We start from the raw sequence: 22,046 nt of genomic DNA, 5'->3' as shown, positions 1-22,046 counted from the left end.
CATCACAATATATTTGATCCCTTTACCCTTCTTCTCCTCTGGCAACAAACAAACAAGCAAACAAAACAAACAAAAATAGCCATCGACACAGACAGTATGGTGCTACACATTCTCCCCCCACTGGAAGGTAGCTGCTCACCTCGCCATGAAGCCGCCCCACTTCCCTGTGAGAGACGCAGTGATCTCACTCATCATAAACAGCTCTGAAAAGTGTGGTGGCAGAGTTGGGCCAAGAGTGGGGGACGGGGGGGGGGGGGTGAGTGTCAGAACTTAAATCTTGTGCATGTCGTTGTCTGACTCAGCCTACCTTCTCGGAGGTGGCTCTGTTGGAAATTGTCAGAGAGCAAACTATTGGCCTATTTAGAGTCTCACCACCCCCTGCTTAAAGCCTTTCCACAGCTCCCTCCCCCAGGGCCAGCCCCTGGGCCTGGAACCAGTGCTGTCACACCAGAGGCCTAGCTTAGACGGGCTCATGCTTGGTTTAACGCTGTGCTGTCAACATCTTGGTCTTACTATTTGAGCAGGAGGCCTGTGCTTTCATTTTATACTGAGCCCCACAAATTACGTAGCCAGTCTTAACTTCCCCAGGCCCTTAGGAAAATCTCCAGTCTTTACAGTAGCTTAGAAGGCCCTTTGCCGATCAACTCTATTTAACTCTAAGGCTTCATAGCTCCTTTCCTCCTGCACACCTGCCCCAGGCTTCTCACCAGTGCCATCCCTCTACCTGGAATATTCTCACTTGACCCTTCTTACAGCTCACACAACTCCTCCTTCCAGCCTCAGCATCCATGCGCCTGTTTTTCAGGCAGCCAGCCTCCTAGCCCCACGGAATCACATGCAGATTCCCCTTCTCTTTGCTGCCATAGCACCCTGAACTCTATCACACAGGTTTAGAATTGCCTGTCTGTCTCTTTCCAACGGGACCACATCTACCACGTTTAATGGTTTATTTTCCACAACAATAAATGACTGTTGGATGGGCAACTGAACAACTTTCCCTGGAGTAAATTTTCTTCTCTTTGCCTTCTCCTTCAGTCCTTCTGTGACACTGGGAAAGCAGTCCCTGAGTCCAGCCCTGGGTTCTGCTGATGTTTTCTGCTTGCCTTTGGGAAGATCACTATTTGTTTTCTACACCCCATCTCCTTACTAAGCATTGAACTCTCTCTGAGAACCCTGTCTCCTCATCCAGTGGACAGAACTTGCTATGGTGGGAGCTAGGTGTGATTTTTACCAGTCTGAAACTTCTCATCCTATTTACTAGGGAGAACCTGGAATTCCTGGAGGTCCGGGGCCAGTGGGGCAAGCTGGGCAGCGAGGGAAACAGGTATGAGGTTTTAGGACTCTTACCCTTTCCCAGCTCCAAGTGCTCAGTTCTGAGGCAAAGAGAAGGAGGCTGACAACATCTGGGGTAGCAAAGGTATCTCAGCACCTCCTAGGTAGTTGCAGGATATTTCTCCCATCCCCTGCAGCTCTCATCCTATAGCTAGTCTGTTAAAGTGGGGGAGGACAGCCAGAGGGAAAGGGGGCATGCAGAGAGGGTAATGGATAAGTTAGAACAGGCCTATAAATATTTTAACAAACAATATGGCCACATAGACACATGTCAGTTGAAAAATTACACTACCCATTTCTCTCCCTTCTTGAAAAACTCTAAGGTGACAACAGAAAGCAGGGAATAGGACCAAGAAATGGGCTCCTCTGGGCTGTGACAGGATCTCAGTCCATGGAACAGCCAATATAGGAACCATTTTTTTATTCCTTTTAAAAAATAAGGTTTATTATAACTGTTATACATAGATATTATAGGAAACTTACCAACCATAAAAGATGGGAAATGGGGAAGAAAAAAATTACTTATAATCCCACCATTTTGAGATATTTATCATTAACATCGTAGAGATACCAAAAAAAAATCACTCCTATTTTTTCCTGTTAACAATGTATCAGGGGCATATTTCCATGTCATTACATTTTCCCTTCAACATCACTTTAGATGACTTCAAAATATTCTATTGAATGTATGTACCTTAGTTCATTTGACCAATCTCTTATTATTGGATATTTAGTTTGTTTTTTGTTTTTCACTGTCATAAACAGCACAGAAATTAACATTCTTGTACCTAATTAGATTTTTTTGAACAAAACTATAATTCATTTCTACATAGAAATTTCTAGAAGTAGCACAGCTGGGTCAAAGGTTATGCACATACCCAAATAATGTTTGAACTCTATTGCAGAGTGCCCTTAGGAAAGTCCCAATGATATATGCACCCCTGTGTTAAGTAGGAGAGTGCTTGCTTCAGGGCATTCATACAAACAATGGATATTGTCACTTTCTTATTTTTATCTTTACCCATTTTATTGACAAAAAAATAGTGTCTCATTACTGTTTCAAATTGCATTTCTTTGTTTACTAGCGAGGATGACATTTTTCCATACGTCTGTTGGCCATTTATAATTCTTTTTGGGGGGATTCCTCACCCATGACCTTTGGACCGGCTCCTAATTTTTCAGTCAAGTAACATCCACTGACTCCGTAAGTCCTGAATGACCATCCCTCTGCCTTCTGCAATGTTTGCAGAGTGGAGCTGGCTAAAGAAGTATCAGGCACATGCCAGCAAGTGAGGAAAACCCAACAACAGGCATGTTCCCAGAGGTCAAGATCATTGATTAGGCCCCCTCCACCTGAAAGTCCCCAGTGCTTCTCTCCTGACATTATAATCTCACCAGTATAGACTACAATTGCTTTTCAATTTTGAGAAATTGAAATGATCTGATATGTTCACAGGGAGATTTTGGCATCCCAGGCTATGGTCCTATGGGACTAAAAGGAGTAAAGGTAAATATGGAAAACAATTATTTCTTTAATTGATGAATCAAACCTAAATAATATAAGAAAAAATATGTTGTGTTGATTTATTATGTTTTCTGTTGAAAATTATAGGGCCCAAGAGGATTCCCTGGAGATATGGGGCAAAAGGTATTATGCACGTGACCTTTTGAAATTGCCATGATCTTAACCTTTTATCTGAGAATTGAAATACACTTGTAGATCTCAACAAAACAAACAAACAAACAAACAAACAAAAAGCAAGGCAGTTGTTTTGCCTGGACTTTGTGAAAAAAGGACCATACTTAACCCTATGAATCCTTACATTGGAAAAGCTCGTCCTGTTCTTCATTGCCTGGTGTCCCTTGTCTGGAAACCCAAATCTTGATTTCTCTGCCTCAGTGATCTCATTCAAAACTTTCCACTTCAGCTATTGCAATTTGTCCTTCATTTTGGTGGCCTTTATTTCTTTTTACCTGAAGGATTACAATATTCTTCTCATTGGCCTCCTGCTTCCCACTTCTCTGTGCTTCAGTTAATCCCAAACACTACTGTCACTTGATTTTTCCCCCCAGAGTGTAGCCTTAATTTTGTTACTCTCCTGATTAAACATCTTCCAGTGTTCCTCACCGTCTGCCAGACTGAAATCCATCTCCACGCTCTAGAGCCAGACACACTCTCCATTTCAACCAGTAGTTGTGTTATATATGTTTTATACACTAAAATTATATAATAAGATTTTCTTCTTCTTTTTTTTTAAGTGCCCTGTCTAGAAGAGTGCCTTCCATATAGGTGTTGCTCAAATTAAAATTTAGAATATGGATTTTAAAAAGTGTCTAATTAAGCAAATCAAATCAACTATAGGAAAAGACACAATATTTGAATCCTTTTAAAATGCTTTTAATTGATGAATTACCAAAAGAGATTCTTTCCTTAGGTGGAGAAGGGTATAAGAAGGGACCATATAAATAACTGTTAGGACATAAGTTCTCATTGTAGAGGACAATTTTCTAATTTACTGATAATGGTAGAAAACAGCGTATTTCAATTTAGGGATAAATGTGAAATTAGCATGTTGATAAATAAGTGCTAAAATTAGTCCTCCCAAAGTCAGAATAACTTTTTTACCTTCAACTTTTTCAGAAATGATTCATAAGTTTAGGACGTAATTCACTATTTAGTATTTTATGTAGTCAATATTTCTCTGATTTTTAAAGATTTTTCTTAGATATTTTTATTAACTGATTAGATAGCCATTACACATATTTATACATAAATATCTGTATTCTTAGAAAATTTAAAATAGTTTTTAGAATATCTAAGTGTATCAGTGACTTCATTCCAAATGGTAGGAGAAGAAAACTTTTAGTGTTTAATATCTGGTATAGTTATAAGATCAATTAGGTTTTGAATTGGAGATAATTATTTTTTATTCTTTCATAGCAGATATTTTAACATTTAATTAAACATTGATTTCTTATATCTGAATCTTCAGGGTGAAGTTGGCAATCCTGGAATTCCTGGGGAGCTTGGACCCAAAGGATTTAGGGGACTAAGAGTAAGTGGCCTATAATTCCAGAGATTAAACATGATTCTTTGAAAGACTCTGGCTTTTACGTTGTAATAATAAATGTGGATTATCACTCCATCCCAAGGACATCTGAAATGTCACCTCCTAGCTGTGTGATCTTCAACATGCCTTTTCAGGGTCTTTATTTCTACAACATGAGGGTTGAACTTAATGACACCAAAGGTCATTTTCAGCCCTAAATGCCTGTGGTTCCATGACTCTGAACTACTATAAAGATTTACAGATTGATACCTGGCTGTTTGAAGGATTGGCAGTGTCATCCAGTCTTTTCTAAGGCACACATCACAGCCCAGAATATTGATCCCATGAATGGAAATGAAGCTGACATCTTTCTACTGTGTCCCTGAGGGTCTTCTGACAATTCCACTACCCATAACCAAGGTCATCTGGAGTATTCCTTTTAAGGAAGGCTGTTGAGGTCTTCTAATTAGTGAAGTATAGATTAGAATGTTATACTTGTTTAAAAACAAAATGCTGAGACAAGCGTCCTTTCATTTTAAAGTTTGAGTGTAATACCAGTAGTCATTATCAGAGAGAAAGAGACGCAGTTCAACAGATACTTTCCATCTGGCTGGATATATTTCATTAGCATCCAATATCCATTACCTTAAGGCATAGAAATGACACAGCTCACAGCCCTCCCATGTCCTCTTATGTATGTGGGCAATTCAATTATTTTTTTGTATTTGATCCTTTGAAGATGGGAGTGTTTTTATTAGATCTCTGGGTATCCTAGTATATTTGCTTTTACTTTTTTTTAGCACCAATCCTAGCTTACAATTAATTTAGATTTAAATGCACAGCCAGTGCCAGATCAAAGTATGTCAGTAAATGAAGAGGCTAAGGGGAAATGAATGTTTACCAATGATTAAGAATGACTATAGTATAATTAAGGAATTTATTGGACTTGAATTAATAGTTGCTTTCTTTAAAAAATTATTTTTAATTGTAAAGTCTCGTTAAAACTAAGATAGTCCCATGGCTAGATGATGTGGAGAGTAACACATATTTCCATCTGCAGCTCACTGCAGGTCTGAAAGGTATAAAGGGATCTCAAGGACTTCATGGACCTCCTGGACGGAGAGTGAGTATATATATATCCATGAGAACTAAGTCACATGTGTTATACTGGTTTCTAGGATGTGCGATGAATGGAAAGGGCACAGAATTTTTTTTTAAATCCTCATCTGAGTATATTTTTTCAATTGCTTTTCAGAGAAAGAGAGAGGGAGAGAAAGAGAGAAATATCAATGTGAGAGACACATAGGTTGGTTGCCTCCCGCACGTGCCGCTACTGGGGCCAGGGGTCGAGCCTGCAACTGAGGTATGTGTCCTTGGCCCAAGTCAAACCCAGGACCTTCAGTCCACAGGCCGATGCTCTACACTCTAACCACTGAGCCAAACCAGCTAGGGCAAAACGGGCACCGAATTTAATGTCAGAAGCACTGGATTCAAGTCCAGGTTCTGCTTGGTACTAGCTGTGTGCCCTTCGGCCAGCCACTGAGTCTCAGTTTACCTGTAAAACAGAGATGACGTATCCTGTGCTAACCACCTCACAAGGTAGCTGAGAGGATCACATAACCCAAAGTGGACACTCCTTGTGAACTATAAAGTTCAATGAAAAATTAGCTGCTACTGTTATTTTTTAACTGATGTTTTAAAAATAGGGATGGGATTGGATAAGCTTCATAAAAGTATCCTGGCAAAGCTCCGTCATGCTAGGCAAGTTCATAGAGTTTCCCAGAACCGTTACTATTGCCTTCCTAGCCTCAACATTTAAACTTGAGAGATATTTGGAAATATAACTGCAACTTTCCACTATGATTCTAAGAGAAGTGTCACCTTTGGAAGCATTCCTGGGCAGAGTCAGGCGCATCTCCCTGTGATGAAATACCCATATCTCTATTTTAGTCTCTGTCACATTATTGTAATGATTTATGTACATGTCTCTTTCCCCTGATGGGCACAGTCAGGTAGGAACTAAATGTTGCTAGCACCCGTGTTTTGTGGAGAAGGCTCACGCAGCATCGTGTAAGGGGTGGAGAAACTGCTTACCTTGTTTTGTGTCCTGTGAATATTTTCTAACTGCCTGGAGGGGGTCCTCTAACCTGGGACTTAGAAGGGAAACAAAAAACGTGGGTGTTTTGTGAACAACTGAATTGATAATAGAATGAGAATCAGCTACCTGTAGCGGATACCCTGATACAATCTGTTATTTCTTTTGTATGAACTGCTCAGTCGTCTTAGGCATGTGGGTGAGAATCTAGTCTGTGAGCCAGTCTGGCCCAGCCTGGATTTATCGCTTGTCCAGATTCTGGAGCTCTCGTTTCGGGGGATCCCACGTTTTCCTGGGCTTGTGCTTGGCCCTGCTGACCTGGTAGAATGTGCTTCTTTGTCTCAGTCCCTTCATTCTCAGCCTCTGCTTAAAAACCTGCTCAAAGTTACTCGTCAGTCTTTTAGAACATACTCCCCTCCGTTCTGATCATCTGTACGAACTGGGCTGCTTACCCTATTTATTGCCAGAAACTGTTCCTCTCTCTGTTTACATGGCTGTGCATTCTTTGCTGTTTTCTGCTGTAAGTTGTAACGGGACAGAGATGACTCAGCGTCCTTGAGTGAGATGCATAATTTCCTGATCTGGGTCGGGAATGAAGTGTTCTCCCCTGGGCAGAATCACGGAGGCTGCAACAGTTCTGGCTAACACCAGCTGCACATGGGGAGGGGAGGGGGCGAGGAGGGCACTTCAGCATTCAGCAGACATTTAACTGGTTATTGGATGAATGGATGGACACATGACCCAGTGGCAAGGAATTTGTGGCTAAGCAGCTGGGGAGCCAGTGAAATCGTATGAGTAGGAGCATGCAATAGCATTTTCTGAAGCCAGCTTCCCAGCATTCACCAGTTGCTCAAAGGGATCCATACGTGCAAACATGTTGGGAACCAGCCGCCAAGGAGAAGCCTGATGCTTATGAAAGGAAGGGGAAAGGGGCAAAGAGAAAAGCTCAAGCTGTCAAGAAAGGACTGCCGTTTTGCAGGACCCTTCTCGGTTCATCTCACTAATTACTTGTACCCCTTTCTTTTATAACTTCTCAGCATTTATGAGCGTGGTGTGTCGGCTCTTCCTTTGTATAATGCTCATTTTCCCACGTAATTCTCTTTGGTTTTTTCACACATATAGAAGTTGCAGGCTGCGGCCTGATTTTAAACTCCTTGGTTTGTAATAAACCTGTACCTCTGAATTCTCAATCAATTCCTCTCTTTCCTGCCATGCTTTGGGAAGTCTGCTGCTTACAATTTTAAGTTTTCTGATGAAACAGGCCTTCTAAGTGTTATATCTTTAGTACAAATATCTTTAAGAAATAAAATAGTTCAGTTCACTCTGGGCAGACTTTAGCTTTATTGATCTAACACTGAAACAAAAAAGTTGACACTCTTGATTTAAGTGGGGAAAGAGCATCGTAATCCACCAGTTCTGGAAAACTTTAATCCCTCTCTGCCAGCTGTGCTTTTAACAAAGACGGTTTTCCGTCACCATATATTTGACCCCATTTATGCTTTTATATCCCCCCACTCTTCTTTCCCTGTGATAACCACCACTGCTGCCTGTGTCTGAGTTTTGTTTGTCTTGGTGCTGTCTGTTTCATATCCCACATGTGAGTGAAATCATATGGTTCTTGACTTTTCTCATCTGACTTACTTCACTTAGCGTGATATTCTCAAGATCCATCCATATTTTCACAAAGGACATTACATCTTCTTTATGGCTGAGTAGTACTCCACTGTATACATGCGCCCCATGCTCTTTACCCAATCATCTCTCAAAGGACTCGGATTGTTTCCATGTCATGAGCACTGTGAATAATTCGTGTTGACAAACATTTGTACTCCTTCACTATTTTGGAAATTATCCCACAATACCAAAACGGGTCATTCAAATTCAGAGATTTCCATCTTTCTGAAATAAAATAAATGTACCCAACGACATCATTTTTAGCTAAAAAAAAAAAAAAGAATGAAGGTATTTTTCCTTTGCTTTTGTTTTGCCTTTAAAGAGTCCCATTCACATACCAATAACTTGCTCTGATTTTGTTTTCCTAGGGCCCTAAAGGCACGGCGGGGGAGCCTATATATTCTGTATGTATCTCCTTATTTACGAAAGTAAAGCTGACCGATCCAGATAAATGTGGCCCCTCAAAGGTCACTGTGCTCACGTTTCTGTTCTCTCTCTATTTACAGCAATGTGATCTGATCCGGTTCGTGCGGGACCACAGTCGTGAGTATCTGTGTGTGAGGGAGTGAGAGCACCTGGGACGGGTGAGGGCATTTAGGACGGAGGCAGTGTGGGCCCGCAGGACCAGCAGGCTGAGCTCACTGGCGGAGAAGGCAGATACCCCCGCAGCAGGCTGTGAGGGCCTGCCGCGGGAGCAGCGCACGTCGACGGTGGGAGAGAAAGGGGCATAAGTCAATGACATGCACTTTAACTTGGCTCATGACGTGCAATTCATACAGGAGAGAAAACAGGCCTATGGGAGACAGCTAGAGCCCAGCTCAAAGGGGTGTGAATCAGCTCCCACATTTGTATGACAATTATGTACAAAGGCCTGAGAACACGGTGTTAAAGGGGTGGACATGGGAGTTTGGGGTTAGTGGGTTGGTCACTTAGTTCATGAAGGCTCCTTGGATGGGGGTAATGAAATCCCACTATGGGGAGGTGATGGGGAGGGATAAGACAATAGTTTCAGCAAAGGAATAAAGCTGTAATCAACTAATACAGGGTTGTCTTTGGTTATGAAGAAAGAAGGGAGAAAACACCCAGGAATCTCATTTCTGCAAATTTATCCTAAGGAAATAAAGGAAAACATTATAGATACAGATGATTGTTGAAACATTCATTAGAGCAAAATAACTACACTTAGACTCTTTACACTTATAATTACATTACGGTGCACCATCTCCTGATAAAATATTAAGCAGATATGGTTTTTATGAAGATGATCAGAATATGAAAAATGTTGGCCTTCAGAAGCAGAAAATTAAATTGGATCCTCATTATGTTTACATAGAGAGGTAAATATATATGCATAGAAATGAGTACTAGAGAGGAAGGTAGAAAAGTGTATCAACTTATGGTGCTAGGGTGGTAGAATTTTAGGTGATTAGCCTTCATTTTTGCATAGCGGTTTATAATCATGCTTACATAATCACAGTCAGAAAAATGTAAAATGGGAAAATCGGAGAGACTTTACTGAAGGATACGGGATGAAAAGGTAGTCATTGCAAGCGTGTGGCAAGGACAGAGCAACAACTAAAACAAGTTTAAAATCCCTGTAAGGCCAGATGGGAGAGGCTTAGCATCACTGTGGATCAGGAGGCAGAGGAGGGGCTGTGAAGGGAAATCAATTGCAGGAAAATATGATGATTTGAAACATTTTAGAGTTAGAGGAAAGTTGTGTAGGCCCTAAATTGAAATGAAATGCAGGCAGCTGAGGGAATAAAATGCAGGCAGCTGTAATAAAGGTAAGGTTTAAGGAAGGAGACTCAGATGTTGAAGTCACTCAAGCGTTTGTAGTCCTTAGAGCTGCATGGATGGATGAGGTCCCAAAGAATGGGAATCTAGAGAGATGGAAACAGACCCCCAAGGGATGAACCCAGGAAGACACTTTAGCAAAAGGAGTGGCACAGCAGAAATGAGGAAGCCCTGCCAAAGGTGGGCGACTCGAAAAGGAGCCAAAAGGAACCAGTGGAGAGAGGATTGAAAGGGAGGTTCCCTTGCGAAAAACATGGCAGGAGGGGTAGAAAGGCTCTCCAGCACAGAGGGGAGGGGAGGAAGAGGCCTGGGGCCACAGGGACCGGACAGAGGGAGGTGAGTGTGTGATCAGACTCCCTCAAGGCGTTGCTGGTTCTCAGTAAAATCAAATGATGCCTTCCCAAGGAATAACAAAGGAGGTGGAAGGAACTGGGTAGGCGAATACCTACCCTTGGGGGGTTTCGGATTTGAAGGCAGTTTTCCAACACTGAGTAAAGGGAGTTAGTCAGGCAATTAGGGGGCCAGGGGAGAGTGTTGGGTACTATAACCAGACAGGGTGCTGCTGATCAGTGAGCATGGAGCTCCAGAATTCAGATCTTAGATGAGGATTTGGGTGACAGACTTTAGAATCAATTCAGATGACTTTATTTTATAAATGACATCACTGAGGCCCTGCAAGGTGGGATTCCTGGTCTAACATGTTTGCTCTTCAAATCCTGCAGCAGCTCTCTGCCACACAGGGATGAGGGCCTGGGTCCTGAACTGGTGGCTGAGACCGTAACCACAGAATAAAATAAGAGATCTAGGAGGCTGCGGGGAAAGGCGAGAGAGGAGTGTGGTTGAGAATAAAACAGAAGGACTCAAAGATTAGAGTTTTGGAGGGAGAGGCATAATTAAAGAGGATTTTTAGGAAAAATAAATTTAAAGAGAAACACTAAGAAAGGCCACCTAGTTTCATCCTGGCACCAAGGGTTTGCTGGTTCGATTCCCAGTCAGGGCACATGCCCTTTGCAGGCTCGATCCCCAGTTGGGGACGTGTAGAACGCAGCTGATCGATGTTTCGCTTTCACATTGATATTTCTCTCCCTCTCTCTCTCCCTTCCCCTCTCTCTAAAAAAATCAATAAAATGAAATAGAATAAAATAAAATAAATAAAATAAGAGAGGTCAACCAGTTTCTCCAAAGTCACCCAGATTCAAACCCAGACAGGTGTATCTATTTCCAGCACCTGTGCTTCTAGCCTCATAGCTGGGTTGGAGGTTAACAAATGAAAAAGTTCTCTGTTAGGAAAAAAGGGATGTGTTTCAGGCCTTGAGATGCAGAGCAGTCTGTGGGTCACATGTGCTTTCTGCTGGCAGAGGCTAAAGACAAGAGATGTTAATAAGGCTGATGTGAGGGGAGCATGTGCTGTGGGAAACCAGGATGGAAGCCAATTTGTTGTCAGTGCTAATAAAATCTTTCATTATATTGGAGTGACTCATTTGCTTCCTAGGAATTGAACTGAGTAAAAGGAACATGGAAATTGTCAAGCCTGTGCTTACTTAGAGATTGACTGACATTTCTGTGCTTCATCTGAGAGAGTAAATCACTTAGAGAAACCGGAGCTATTTCGCTCAGGAGAAACCCTGGGGTGTGTGTGTAGGGGTCCTCCTCAATCTAGATACGGAGATCACTCAAATACAGGAGCTATATTTTTTAGCAGAGACAAAGTTCATTTGGAAATCCTCACAGTTCTACAGGAAAATAGAGCTTCCCAAGGTGTTCATCAGGGAAGAAAATCAAACCCCATATTTTAGCCTTGCCTTGCTGAATGACTCTCAGAAGGCTATAAGAAGAGATACAAAACAAATTGAATTTTAGCTCTCTTGCCATTTAATCAGAGGCTCGTGTATTCTGCTTCAAAGACAAGTGATCAGTGTTGCAGATTTCAACCAAAATTCTACTAAGGCCTGCTGGCCATGACGCACAAGGAGAAAGGGCCTGGAAGGGTCATAAAATTCTGTATAGTCGTCCTCAGTCTTTCAGCCGTGGCTCCCCATAACCTAGGCCTTAGCCTTGTGTGCAATTAGAGCCAAACCAAATATTAAACTTTGTCAAAATTTTGTTGTTTTGGATTATTTTTAGTCTGTGTTCCAAAAATGTAATTGTCTCTTCTCTCTCTCTCCTTTTTATAGCTTGTTGGCAAGGTGAGTATTCTTACCATACTGTGTTTTTCATTGAAATTATTACTGTCTTGAGACGAGACCAATTTGAAAGAAACACTCACCCCTATAGGGAAAAGGACATCTTCCTTCTATGCAGACACTTACGTCTTTGGTTTCAACTATAACTGTCCATGTCATGTTTGACCTGATCGTAAAATGGTAACCTGCAGCCCTCAGCCCCTTCACATTGTTGTTCTTTCTAGGTCCTGTCACGATTTACACCTCAATTTGTCCATGGGGTAGGCCCTGTGCTGCTGAGGGATCCAGTGACAGGGCTCTCTGACTAAACATATTCTATTGCTCTGTTTGCTGCTTGACCCCATGGACACCAGCTTCTTGGACAGGGGGTGTCTCCTTTCTTCCCTCTGGCCCACACCTTTCATCTCACCAAGTACCCACCTTTCCTCTCACTAAGTACCTACCAATTGTCAGCCTGACCCTGCCATGAATGGTCTTCCCAGGGCCTAGACTGCAATCGGTGTTGCATGGTGCCTTAGATCCCTGGGGTGACATTGCTGCTGAAGCCGCTTAGGTCAACTTCAAGGGCTCCTGGTCTCCTAGAGGCCTGCTGAAGTAGACCCTCAGGGTCTTTGAGCTTATCACAAAGTATGTACCATTCACTTTAATTCTGAAACAAAACAAAACTTTGTACGTATAAGTGCCCTATAAAACTTTTTGAATTAGAATTAAATCTGCCAGGTACCCTGCTGGGCACTAGGAAAGGGAGGTTGTGAAGTCTGCACTTTATGTAGCCAAATATTAATGCTCTATCAATATTCTCAAGCTAGCAAAGCAGATTCCATACCTTCCTTTACATGTAGGTCCCTCTAGTTCTAGAGCTGTATGTAACACTTGCATTTTCCTAGACCTCCGTATGAACCACCCTTACTAGAGTAAAGGGATCTGGGAAAGGCTTTTGATCCAGTGGGATAACTTAATACTTCTGTTTTTCATTTTTGTAGAAAAGTGTCCAGCGTATCCAACAGAGCTGGTATTTGCCCTGGACCAGTCCTACGGTATCACAGAACAGAGATTTAATGAAATGAGGGAAGTCATAACTTCTATTGTCAATGACCTTAACATCAGGGAAAATAATTGCCCTGTGGGAGCGAGAGTTGTTGTGGTTTCCTATGACTCAGGCATCAGCTATCTCATCCGTTGGTCCGACTACCATAGCAAGAAACAGCTCCTCCAGCTTCTTTCCCAAATAAAATATCAAGTGCCCAAAGAAGCCCGAGACATTGGTAATGCGATGAGGTTTGTGGCCCGGAACGTTTTCAAGCGGATGTACGGGGGAGCCAACGTGAGGAAAGTTGCTGTGTTTTTTAGCAATGGACAGACATCCAGTAGGTCATCCATCATCACGGCCACCATGGAGCTCAGCGCCCTGGATATCAGTTCAGCCGTCTTTGCTTTCAATGAAAGGGTTTTCCTTGATGAGGTTTTTGGGGTAAGAACTTCTCTTGGCAACTTCTTCATTTTTAAGATAGTGGTACTAGTCGGATGGGAATGGTGGGGAGTAGGGGAAACTCTGTGGCTTTTTGAGTCCCTCTACAGTTTACACAGCTATATGGTTGCCAGGGTCCCTGGAATCTAATATCACACAATAATAGCCGCCAATAATAATAGCGGCCACGTTTGCTCAGCTCTTGCTGTGTACCAGGCACTGTCCCTAGAGATGTACACACATACTTATACATTGTCACAACCCTCTGAAGTCAATGCAGTTGTCATCCCCATTTTAAAATGAGGAAACTGAGGATATTTTTTCCATTGCTTTTCAGAGAGAGTAGAAGGGAGGGAGGGAGGGAATGGGAGAGAGAGAAACATCAGTGTGAGAGAGACATATGGACTGGTTGCCTCCTGCATGTGCCCCGACCAGGGGTGGGAGCAAACCTGCACCTGAGGCACATGCCCTTGACAGGGAATCGAACCTGCAACCTGCAACCCTTCTTCGGTGCTCGGGCCAACGCTCTAACCACTGAGCCACACCGGCCAGGGCAGTTGGGTGTTTTTCAAACTAATCCTTAAAGTAGGTGCACAATGGCTTTCTAATAATGACTAAAGAAAATGACTAAATAAGAATATGCTTTTTTTTTCTTTTCAATAGTTTGACAACACTGGAGCATTTCAGGTGATTCCAGCTCCTTCAAATGGAGAATACGAACCTTTAGAAAGACTTCGGCTCTGTACACTTTGCTATGGTAAGACCAATGAGAATTTATTGTGCTAAAACACTTAAATGCCCTCTGGATGAGTTATTAAATCTGGCTTTATCAGAGATTTCTATTTTTCATTGCGAATTTTAAGTTTTCCAGCACCATATGTCTCTGTAATGTTTGCAGTTTCCATAGAATGTGAAAATTGGTTTATAAGATTATTCCAATTAATGTGGCTTTTCTTGGGAACAATTTGGTAGTCTGTATCAAAAGTCTCTCAAATATAGAAAAACAAGCACCACATGACTTCACCACATGATACCACATGATATGTGGAATTTAATGAACAAACTGAATTAACAAACAAAATAGAGACAGGCTCATAGATAGTGGACAAACAGCTCGGGGGGGGGCGGGGGGAGGAGTGTTGGAGAGGATAGAGGGATTGAGCAAAAAAAAAAAAAAAAGAAAGAAAGAACTCGTGGACATGGATAAAAGTGTAGTGATTGCAGGGGGCCAAGGGGTGGGTAGAGGTGGAATAGGATATAGGGGGGAAAATGGTGATGGAAAAAAATAAAATAAAAAAATTTTCTAAGTGAGTTTGGACATGACTTATAGATTTCAAATATATGTCCTACCCACATCTGCTTTTAACAAAGACCTTCCAAAATTGTACGCTAGTTGCTACAGAAATGTTGGGACACTGAAATTCTTCATAATTTAAATGATGTGAGATTGAAGGACTGGTGGTCAGATTATTAATTCTTGGTAACCAGTCACTGAATCACTTGATGATCTCAAATGACAGCCAACATTGAACAATGATGAGTCTCTCTGTGTATTTTCAGATAAATGTTTTCCAAATGCTTGCATCAAAGAGACCCTTTTACATGAAAATTCAGACATGGATGTAGCCTTCCTCTTAGACAATTCTCAGACTATAGCCAGTGAGGAGTTTAAGGCCATGAAAGACTTGGTGAGCTCGATGCTGGACAACTTCAACATTGCTTCAGACCCTTTCATCCCAGACTCTGGTGACAGGATTGCCCTGTTGGGCTATTCTCCTTGGGATAGTTCTAGGAAAAAGAAGAGTGCAGTAAAAACAGAGTTTGAATTTACAACTTACACCGACCAAGTCCTAATGAAGAACCACATCCAGAATTCCCTCCAACAGCTAAATGGAGAAGCCACCATTGGTCACGCCCTGCTGTGGACCATAGAGAATCTCTTCCCAGGAGCACCCAACTTGAGGACACATAAGGTCATCTTTGTGGTCTCAGCTGGGGAAAATCATGAGAGAAAGGAATTATTGAAGAAGATGGCTCTGAGGGCCAAGTGTCAAGGCTATGTCATAGTTGTGATTTCCCTGGGCTCTCCACGTGAGGACAACATGGAGGAATTAGCTAGCTTCCCACTCGACCACCATCTGATACAGCTTGGGAGAATCCATAAACCAGATCTGGATTATATTGTGAAGTTTTTAAAGCCATTTGTATACTTTACCAGACGTAAGTCATTATTTTGCTTTTTCTGTTTGTCCTGACAAATTAGTTGGTTAATAGTATTGATAACCTAACATGTTTTTGTATCTATAGCTAACCCAAATATATGAATTAGACTTTCGGTGAGTTGGGGAAAGGGATAGGACACATCTGAGTATACCCTATTTATATCTTAGTCATAATGTAGTGAGACCTTCCTTTTTCATGATAGAATGTCTTTTAGCCAAAATCTCAGCACTTTAGAAAGCACAACCTAAAGAAATCTGAGCCACTCTTAGATGGTCTCCAGGATGAGCATGTAAATGAAATTTTCTCTGCTACCCCAGGTGTATTTCCAACCTTGGCCCACCCTGGAGACCTGTAGAGGGTGTAAAGGCAGCACAGCACTGTGAAGCTCCCGAAGCATGTGAACATGCAGCACGTGGTTGTTGAAATGCAGGCCCTGATTCAGTATGTCTAGGGTTGAGGCTGAGATTCTGCATTTTCAACAGTTTCCGCAGTGATGTCAACACTTCCAATTCAAGAGTGACACTTTGAGTAGCAAGACACACTACAGTGTCACCACTGGATGGGTGAGAGTTCACAGACTGAGCTGTGAAGGGAGAAATACAGAAATTGAGAGCAGGCATCTAGAAACTTTTAAAGCAATTTGACATTCCATGGCATGCAAATGCATGAACAGTGGACTCTGTCTTATTGAGCAAGATAACCAAAAGTATTGGTCCGCAAAGGATTAGAAATAAAAATACCTTGTCCTTCACCACAAATGGTTTGAGAAACACTTTCTAAGCAGTGTTTCTCAACTGGGGATAATTTTGCCCCCTCAGGGTACATTTGTAAATATTTGGAAACATGTTTGATTGTCACGACTGAGGGAGAGGATTCTGTGGGTATCTGGTGGGTAGAGGCCAGGGATCTGCTAAATATCCTACAATGCACAGGACACCCTCCCAGCCTCCAACAGCACAGAATGGTGCAGCCCAAAATGACAATAGCACTGAGGTTGAGAAACTTTGCTCTGGAGGATCCTACAGAATCAGAGTTGAACCTGCTCTTTCTGGGAATCTGACTGGTTTAGAGTTAGGTTCTGCTGAAACCACTGCCACAACCTTAGAATTCCAGAGTTGCCCTTGTCTTCAAGGAATCTCATCACCACCACAGTGACAGTGTCTTGAGAGCTCACTCTTCATTGCAGAAAGAGCTCCACCTTTCTCCTCTGGCTCATGTTCCATTGAAGAGGCAAATAGTTGCCCACTTAGGAATATCGTGTTATTTCTTTAACTCTAAATGCCTTCAACTGTATGATACATCATTATATTAGCTAAAAAGAAAGAAAAAATACTTCCCATTAAATGTTGATACTAACTTTCCTTTTAGAGTGGTTTATTTTATAGTCATTAGAAGAGTTCTCTTAGGCAGACTACCATATATTGCTCACGCCATGAAACAGACTGGTTAAGGCATCCTTAAAACTTCTTACTCAAAGTTTGACTCTTGTGAGCTATTTCTTGACTCAGAGTCATTTATACTGACCTTTTCCCAATCGATATTGTTCTTTGTGCCATCAGGATTAATGATGATGCAGCACTTTTAAAAGACAATAAAGCTGGTCTTGCTGGGTTCTTAAGTAGCTTTGCAACTTTTGAGCTTGCTTACTTTTGACTCCCACCTGAGCAATGTTGCTAAACATCAGTTCACTGCCTTCCCATAACCTCTTGGTTTGTAGGGGTTAAAAGACTCATACAAGTTTCAGTGCTGGTGTGTTTGCTGTTCCCACATTTACACACAATAACTGCCTCCCAATTCCTGCCTCACAAACAGCAACTGTCAAATGCAATTAGAAGACAGTCTCATTTCAGAGAAATAGGGAAAAAAGCTTATCTTAGAACCAGAGAAATATGATTGTTATAAAACCGTAAACATTCTCTGAGATACTTTCATGGAGTCTTGGATCATACAATGGTCAAAGTCCTCCTTTAACTAAAAACTCTTTGTTTTCCTGAATGAGGGGGGAAATAATTTATACTCCAATATTTCGCAACTTATAGAACAATAGGAAGGGGGTAAAAGGATTTATTTAGGTCAGTACAATAAAACCCTTTCTGGGATTCTTTTCTTCCTAGAAATCAGTGTTAATTGATGCAGAAGCACAGAAATAGCATCCTGTAATAAAATATTTACCTTTTCTGTATTTGATTCATTGGCAAAGTGAAAAAGCTTTATAGAATCTGAAAAAAATTTCCCTTAGGTTATGTTAGCCTGAGCATATGGAAATCATGGGTCTCTGCATCTCAATGAACCCTTAAAAGAACAATTTGAGGGGGTCATTGTCCTTGATTCTGATCATTCTTTGGCTGTCAAACACTCTAACATCAAGCTGCTACTATATTCTGTTTTCACCCCAGCCAAATTTTGCTGAAATATTTTAGTGACATTTATTGCTTCAAGAGAATTCCTGCTGGGATTCTCTTTACCTAGCATATACAATTTCTTGTTTAAAAATCTAACTATACCTTTGTTCCCTCAATAGGAGGATTCAATCCGTACCCACCACCAGTGCTTAAAGATGCCTGTAGACTCATCGATTCACAAGAAGATAATCACAACAGCGATCTCTTGTGAGTCAGAAAGCTCTTATGTTTATAAGTGACTGTTAATGGACTGACGGGTGTGTAACTGGCTGATGGCAGGTTATTAGGTTGAGGAAGCTAATAAGGTCTCTTCAGTAAAGGCCCTTCATGCATCTCATTTTCTGTAGCAGAAGTTACGCATCAAGCATGCTTTCTGGATTGATGTTTTTATAACTTCCTCAGGAGCTTTATTACAGTTTTGCCTTTAAATTCATGGTTTCCTCAGAAGTTCCCACTTGAAGTTTATCCCAGAATAGAAACCACAACTGAGCCTCAACCCACCTCAACCTCACTTCCCATCTCTCCTCCCAGAAGCGCTGGGTTCTAGCCACCCTGGACTGTTGTCTGCCTCCTGTGAGCTGTTGATCCACCCTCCTAGGCCTCTGGTCATGTTGCCTAGGACTCTGTTCCTTCCAGTGAGACCCAACCCATCTTTCATGGTCCTAACCGAAGCTGTCTTCACTTTGAAGCCCATCTTTACTTTCCGTCAAAATCCACAATTCCCTGTTTGTACCTCTTTATACCTCTGCTGAGGCACTTACGGTTTATCCCAAAGTCTTGTCTCACTGAAGTCTGGGGCTGCATGATTCGTGATTTCATCCCCAACACATAGCATAAAGCACCCAACAATATAGTTGCACATGTAAATAATTTTTCTTAAAATTGTATCCTAAATAAAAATATAAATAATCTGAATGAATCTTGAACCTCAAACAGAATGAGAGTGGCCCATTTGATTGCTCTCTGCTTCTCTCTGCACTTCCCTGAGCTTGGATGCCTGACTACAGCCTTGTGAAAGCCCAAATTGGGGGCCATAATTACTCCGTCCTGTCAGATGGCAGTTAAGCAAAGAGCTTCTCAGAACAGATAATTTCTCTTACATACATCTGGAAGCAAAATGTCAAGATGAGGGTTCCTCGGAATTCATGCAAGTACATGCTCCTCGAATGTTAGACTTCATCTACTTGGTAGTTTAGCAAGGAAATGTCCAACAGCCAACACCTTCTGAAGGACAATATTAACAATGTGATGCGAAACTGTGTTTCCCAGCATTAAATAAGTCCTAAACTCATTTAAAGGAAAACCAGGTTTTACAGAACTGCCAACAAAATATTATAACATTATTTAAACATGTACAAATGAACATAAATCTAGCTGCAAACACCATATGCTTATAGTTCTTAATGCAACTATCAGACCAAAACAAATTTGCGCATCAAATCCAAGCAAAGTCAACAAGACACAAATTTTAAACACTAATTTAACGTAATGGATGATTCTACTTTGCAAAAATAGAATTCCTGAAAATGAAAAAGATACAATACATATTGGTAAAACATGATGCACACTGCGGAGGTACATCTGCTCTTGACTTGTCTACTCTGTTACGTGAGGACATGATTCCTCACCTGCACCACTGCACAGTGATCATCCTCACTGTGTGTCATGATATCATTTGCTGTGAGTGTATTATTCATGTATTATGGCTGACTTTTCCCCTTTCTTCACTAACTCTCAACAGTTAAAGTAGTACTAGTGGGTGTGCTACCCCAGTATCAAATACAAATGTAAACATGAACGTTGAAATTGCATGATTTATTTACATGAATAAATAAGAATAAACATATCAAATAAGTTTTCTGTCAACATTTAAATAAACACTATTCTAAAATTATCCTAGGGAACTCTTAAACGCCTAAGAAAATAAATGTAGAGACTATTTTAGGAGGCATGATGTCAATGAGATATGTTTTATATAGTCTTATGCTTCTCAGCAGTTCTTGGTAAATTAAATGAGTATTTTTAATATTTTCTATGGTGACTGATATCAATCTGAGACGCATTATTTGGTTGTTACAAATAACCTGTGATTGACTTTTCTGTGGCAAACCAGACTTGGTGTCTTCCAAAGCAAGTACAGCACAGGCTATAAGCAGACTGGGGAAAAGGAAGGATAAATGTGAATTTAAAGTTTTACCACTTTATATGTTTTTTAATAATAAGTATAATGAAATAATAAGTACAATGAATCTTCATGGACTATATGATTGAAATGAATTTAGATTTTTACCATTCGTTTTTCTAAGATAAATAGCTATATTAAATTGTTGTGATCTTTTATTTGCATTTCCCAAAGTTATCTAGATTTACCTAAAACTTCCCATTTTATCTTCCAGATTTACTGCCGAGACACATGAGATTTCTTTAGGAGAGAACAGCTTCTTCACTCAGGAATTAAGGGCTGGGAGAGGCTCATCTTTTACGTTGGATGACAGCGGAAGTGACCATTTGGTTCACATTCCAAGCCCTATGTTCATGCCACCAAAATTAATGACTGAGTATAAAGAAAATCGAGATTCTGAAGACATTGCAAGTCTCACTTCTGGTAAGGAAATGGAAAGTTATGATGGAAATGTTTAGGTAACTGGGTCTTGTTTTTCTAACACTAGTAGAGAATCAAATACATTAAAGCTGGTATCTACAGCAACTTTTTTCAAGTTCAAAGTGGTAGCTACCACCACTCCTTTTATTGAAAGTGACTATTTAAATGGTGATAAGCACCACTAAGGGCATCACTACTATAAGCTCTAAGCAATGTCCCTGATATTCTTATCAAATTTAAGATTTCTCTGGGTTCCACAACTTAGAAGTCAGTGTAATGTAGAAGGAGGTAATATAGAGAACATCAAAGCGAAGGGATTAAAACGACTTTACAGGTTGGCCTGGCCAGTGCCCCAGAATTTGTGATGACTGCGTTACTTTGTGTGAGTTATTTTTGAGAGACGTGGAAATGATAACTATAAACTCTCCCTCTGCCCTGTCTATACATTTGAATGGCAAAGCAGTAATACCTTTTGTCAGGATTTAATAGTTTAAAATAAATCAGATACATAGGATATTAGTATTTCCATGGAAAAGGATGACATTCTAAATAGACGATGCAGCCGTTCCATCTCTGCACCTAGAGTCTCCCAAAATGCTCCTTTGACCAGAATGCCGGCATTTAAAGCAGCATGTCATAAATAACACGTGTGCTGTTAGAATATTCAAGTTTAAAAGAAAAGGGGGCCAATTTCATGCCAATTATTTATAAGAATGAATAATATTTATTCTTAGTAGCTTCTTTAGATATATTTTCTTTTCTTTGGGTTCAACACCGATGTCCTTACCTTGTCCCCCTATTTCTGAAATATAAATATTTGAACTTTATCTTTAATACAGTATAACTTTCTGTAAAGGAATACATTTCTATAAAAGAAGCTAGAGTTAAGAATAAAAAGTCAATTAGTCAGTAGTTGAAAAATAAGACTTAAAAAAGAGGTAATACAATAAAACTGAATGTATGTAGTACCATGGCATTAAGTACTCAGTTGTGTATCTTTTCAGTTAAAACAATTTTTTTAATGTCATATAGACATAGCTTAAAGAAGAGAATAAAATATTTGGTTTTTTTAATGGATGTAGTTAATTTGGGGTGTTTATTTTACTGATATGGTAATAGCAACAGCCCTCAAGGCAGAGGAATTTATTATGGCTTAATTGAAAAAGAGGAAAATGAAAGAGAGGAGTTGCTTTGACAGTGTTAGAATAACAAACTGTCAT

General features: G+C 40.8%; 1 protein-coding gene across 1 annotated transcript in view; it reads left to right on the top strand.

Moving 5' to 3' along the window:
- The window catches only part of COL6A5 (collagen type VI alpha 5 chain), a gene marked incomplete at both ends in the record, with an annotated part of 82,765 nt that overhangs the window by 38,206 nt on the left and 22,513 nt on the right, over positions 1-22,046 (top strand). The window contains 12 exons of the mRNA XM_081159145.1: positions 1,262-1,324; positions 2,789-2,839; positions 2,945-2,980; positions 4,326-4,388; positions 5,443-5,505; positions 8,520-8,555; positions 8,658-8,694; positions 13,115-13,602; positions 14,263-14,356; positions 15,160-15,819; positions 18,344-18,431; positions 20,621-20,829. Of these exons, the coding sequence (XP_081015271.1) occupies positions 1,262-1,324; positions 2,789-2,839; positions 2,945-2,980; positions 4,326-4,388; positions 5,443-5,505; positions 8,520-8,555; positions 8,658-8,694; positions 13,115-13,602; positions 14,263-14,356; positions 15,160-15,819; positions 18,344-18,431; positions 20,621-20,829 (1,888 nt within the window). The remainder of the gene's footprint in view (positions 1-1,261; positions 1,325-2,788; positions 2,840-2,944; positions 2,981-4,325; positions 4,389-5,442; positions 5,506-8,519; positions 8,556-8,657; positions 8,695-13,114; positions 13,603-14,262; positions 14,357-15,159; positions 15,820-18,343; positions 18,432-20,620; positions 20,830-22,046) is intronic.

The sequence above is a fragment of the Miniopterus schreibersii genome (assembly GCF_964146895.1).
Source record: "Miniopterus schreibersii genome assembly, chromosome: 15".
Taxonomy (NCBI): domain Eukaryota; kingdom Metazoa; phylum Chordata; class Mammalia; order Chiroptera; family Miniopteridae; genus Miniopterus; species Miniopterus schreibersii.
This window is presented reverse-complemented; position numbering and strand designations above follow the sequence as displayed.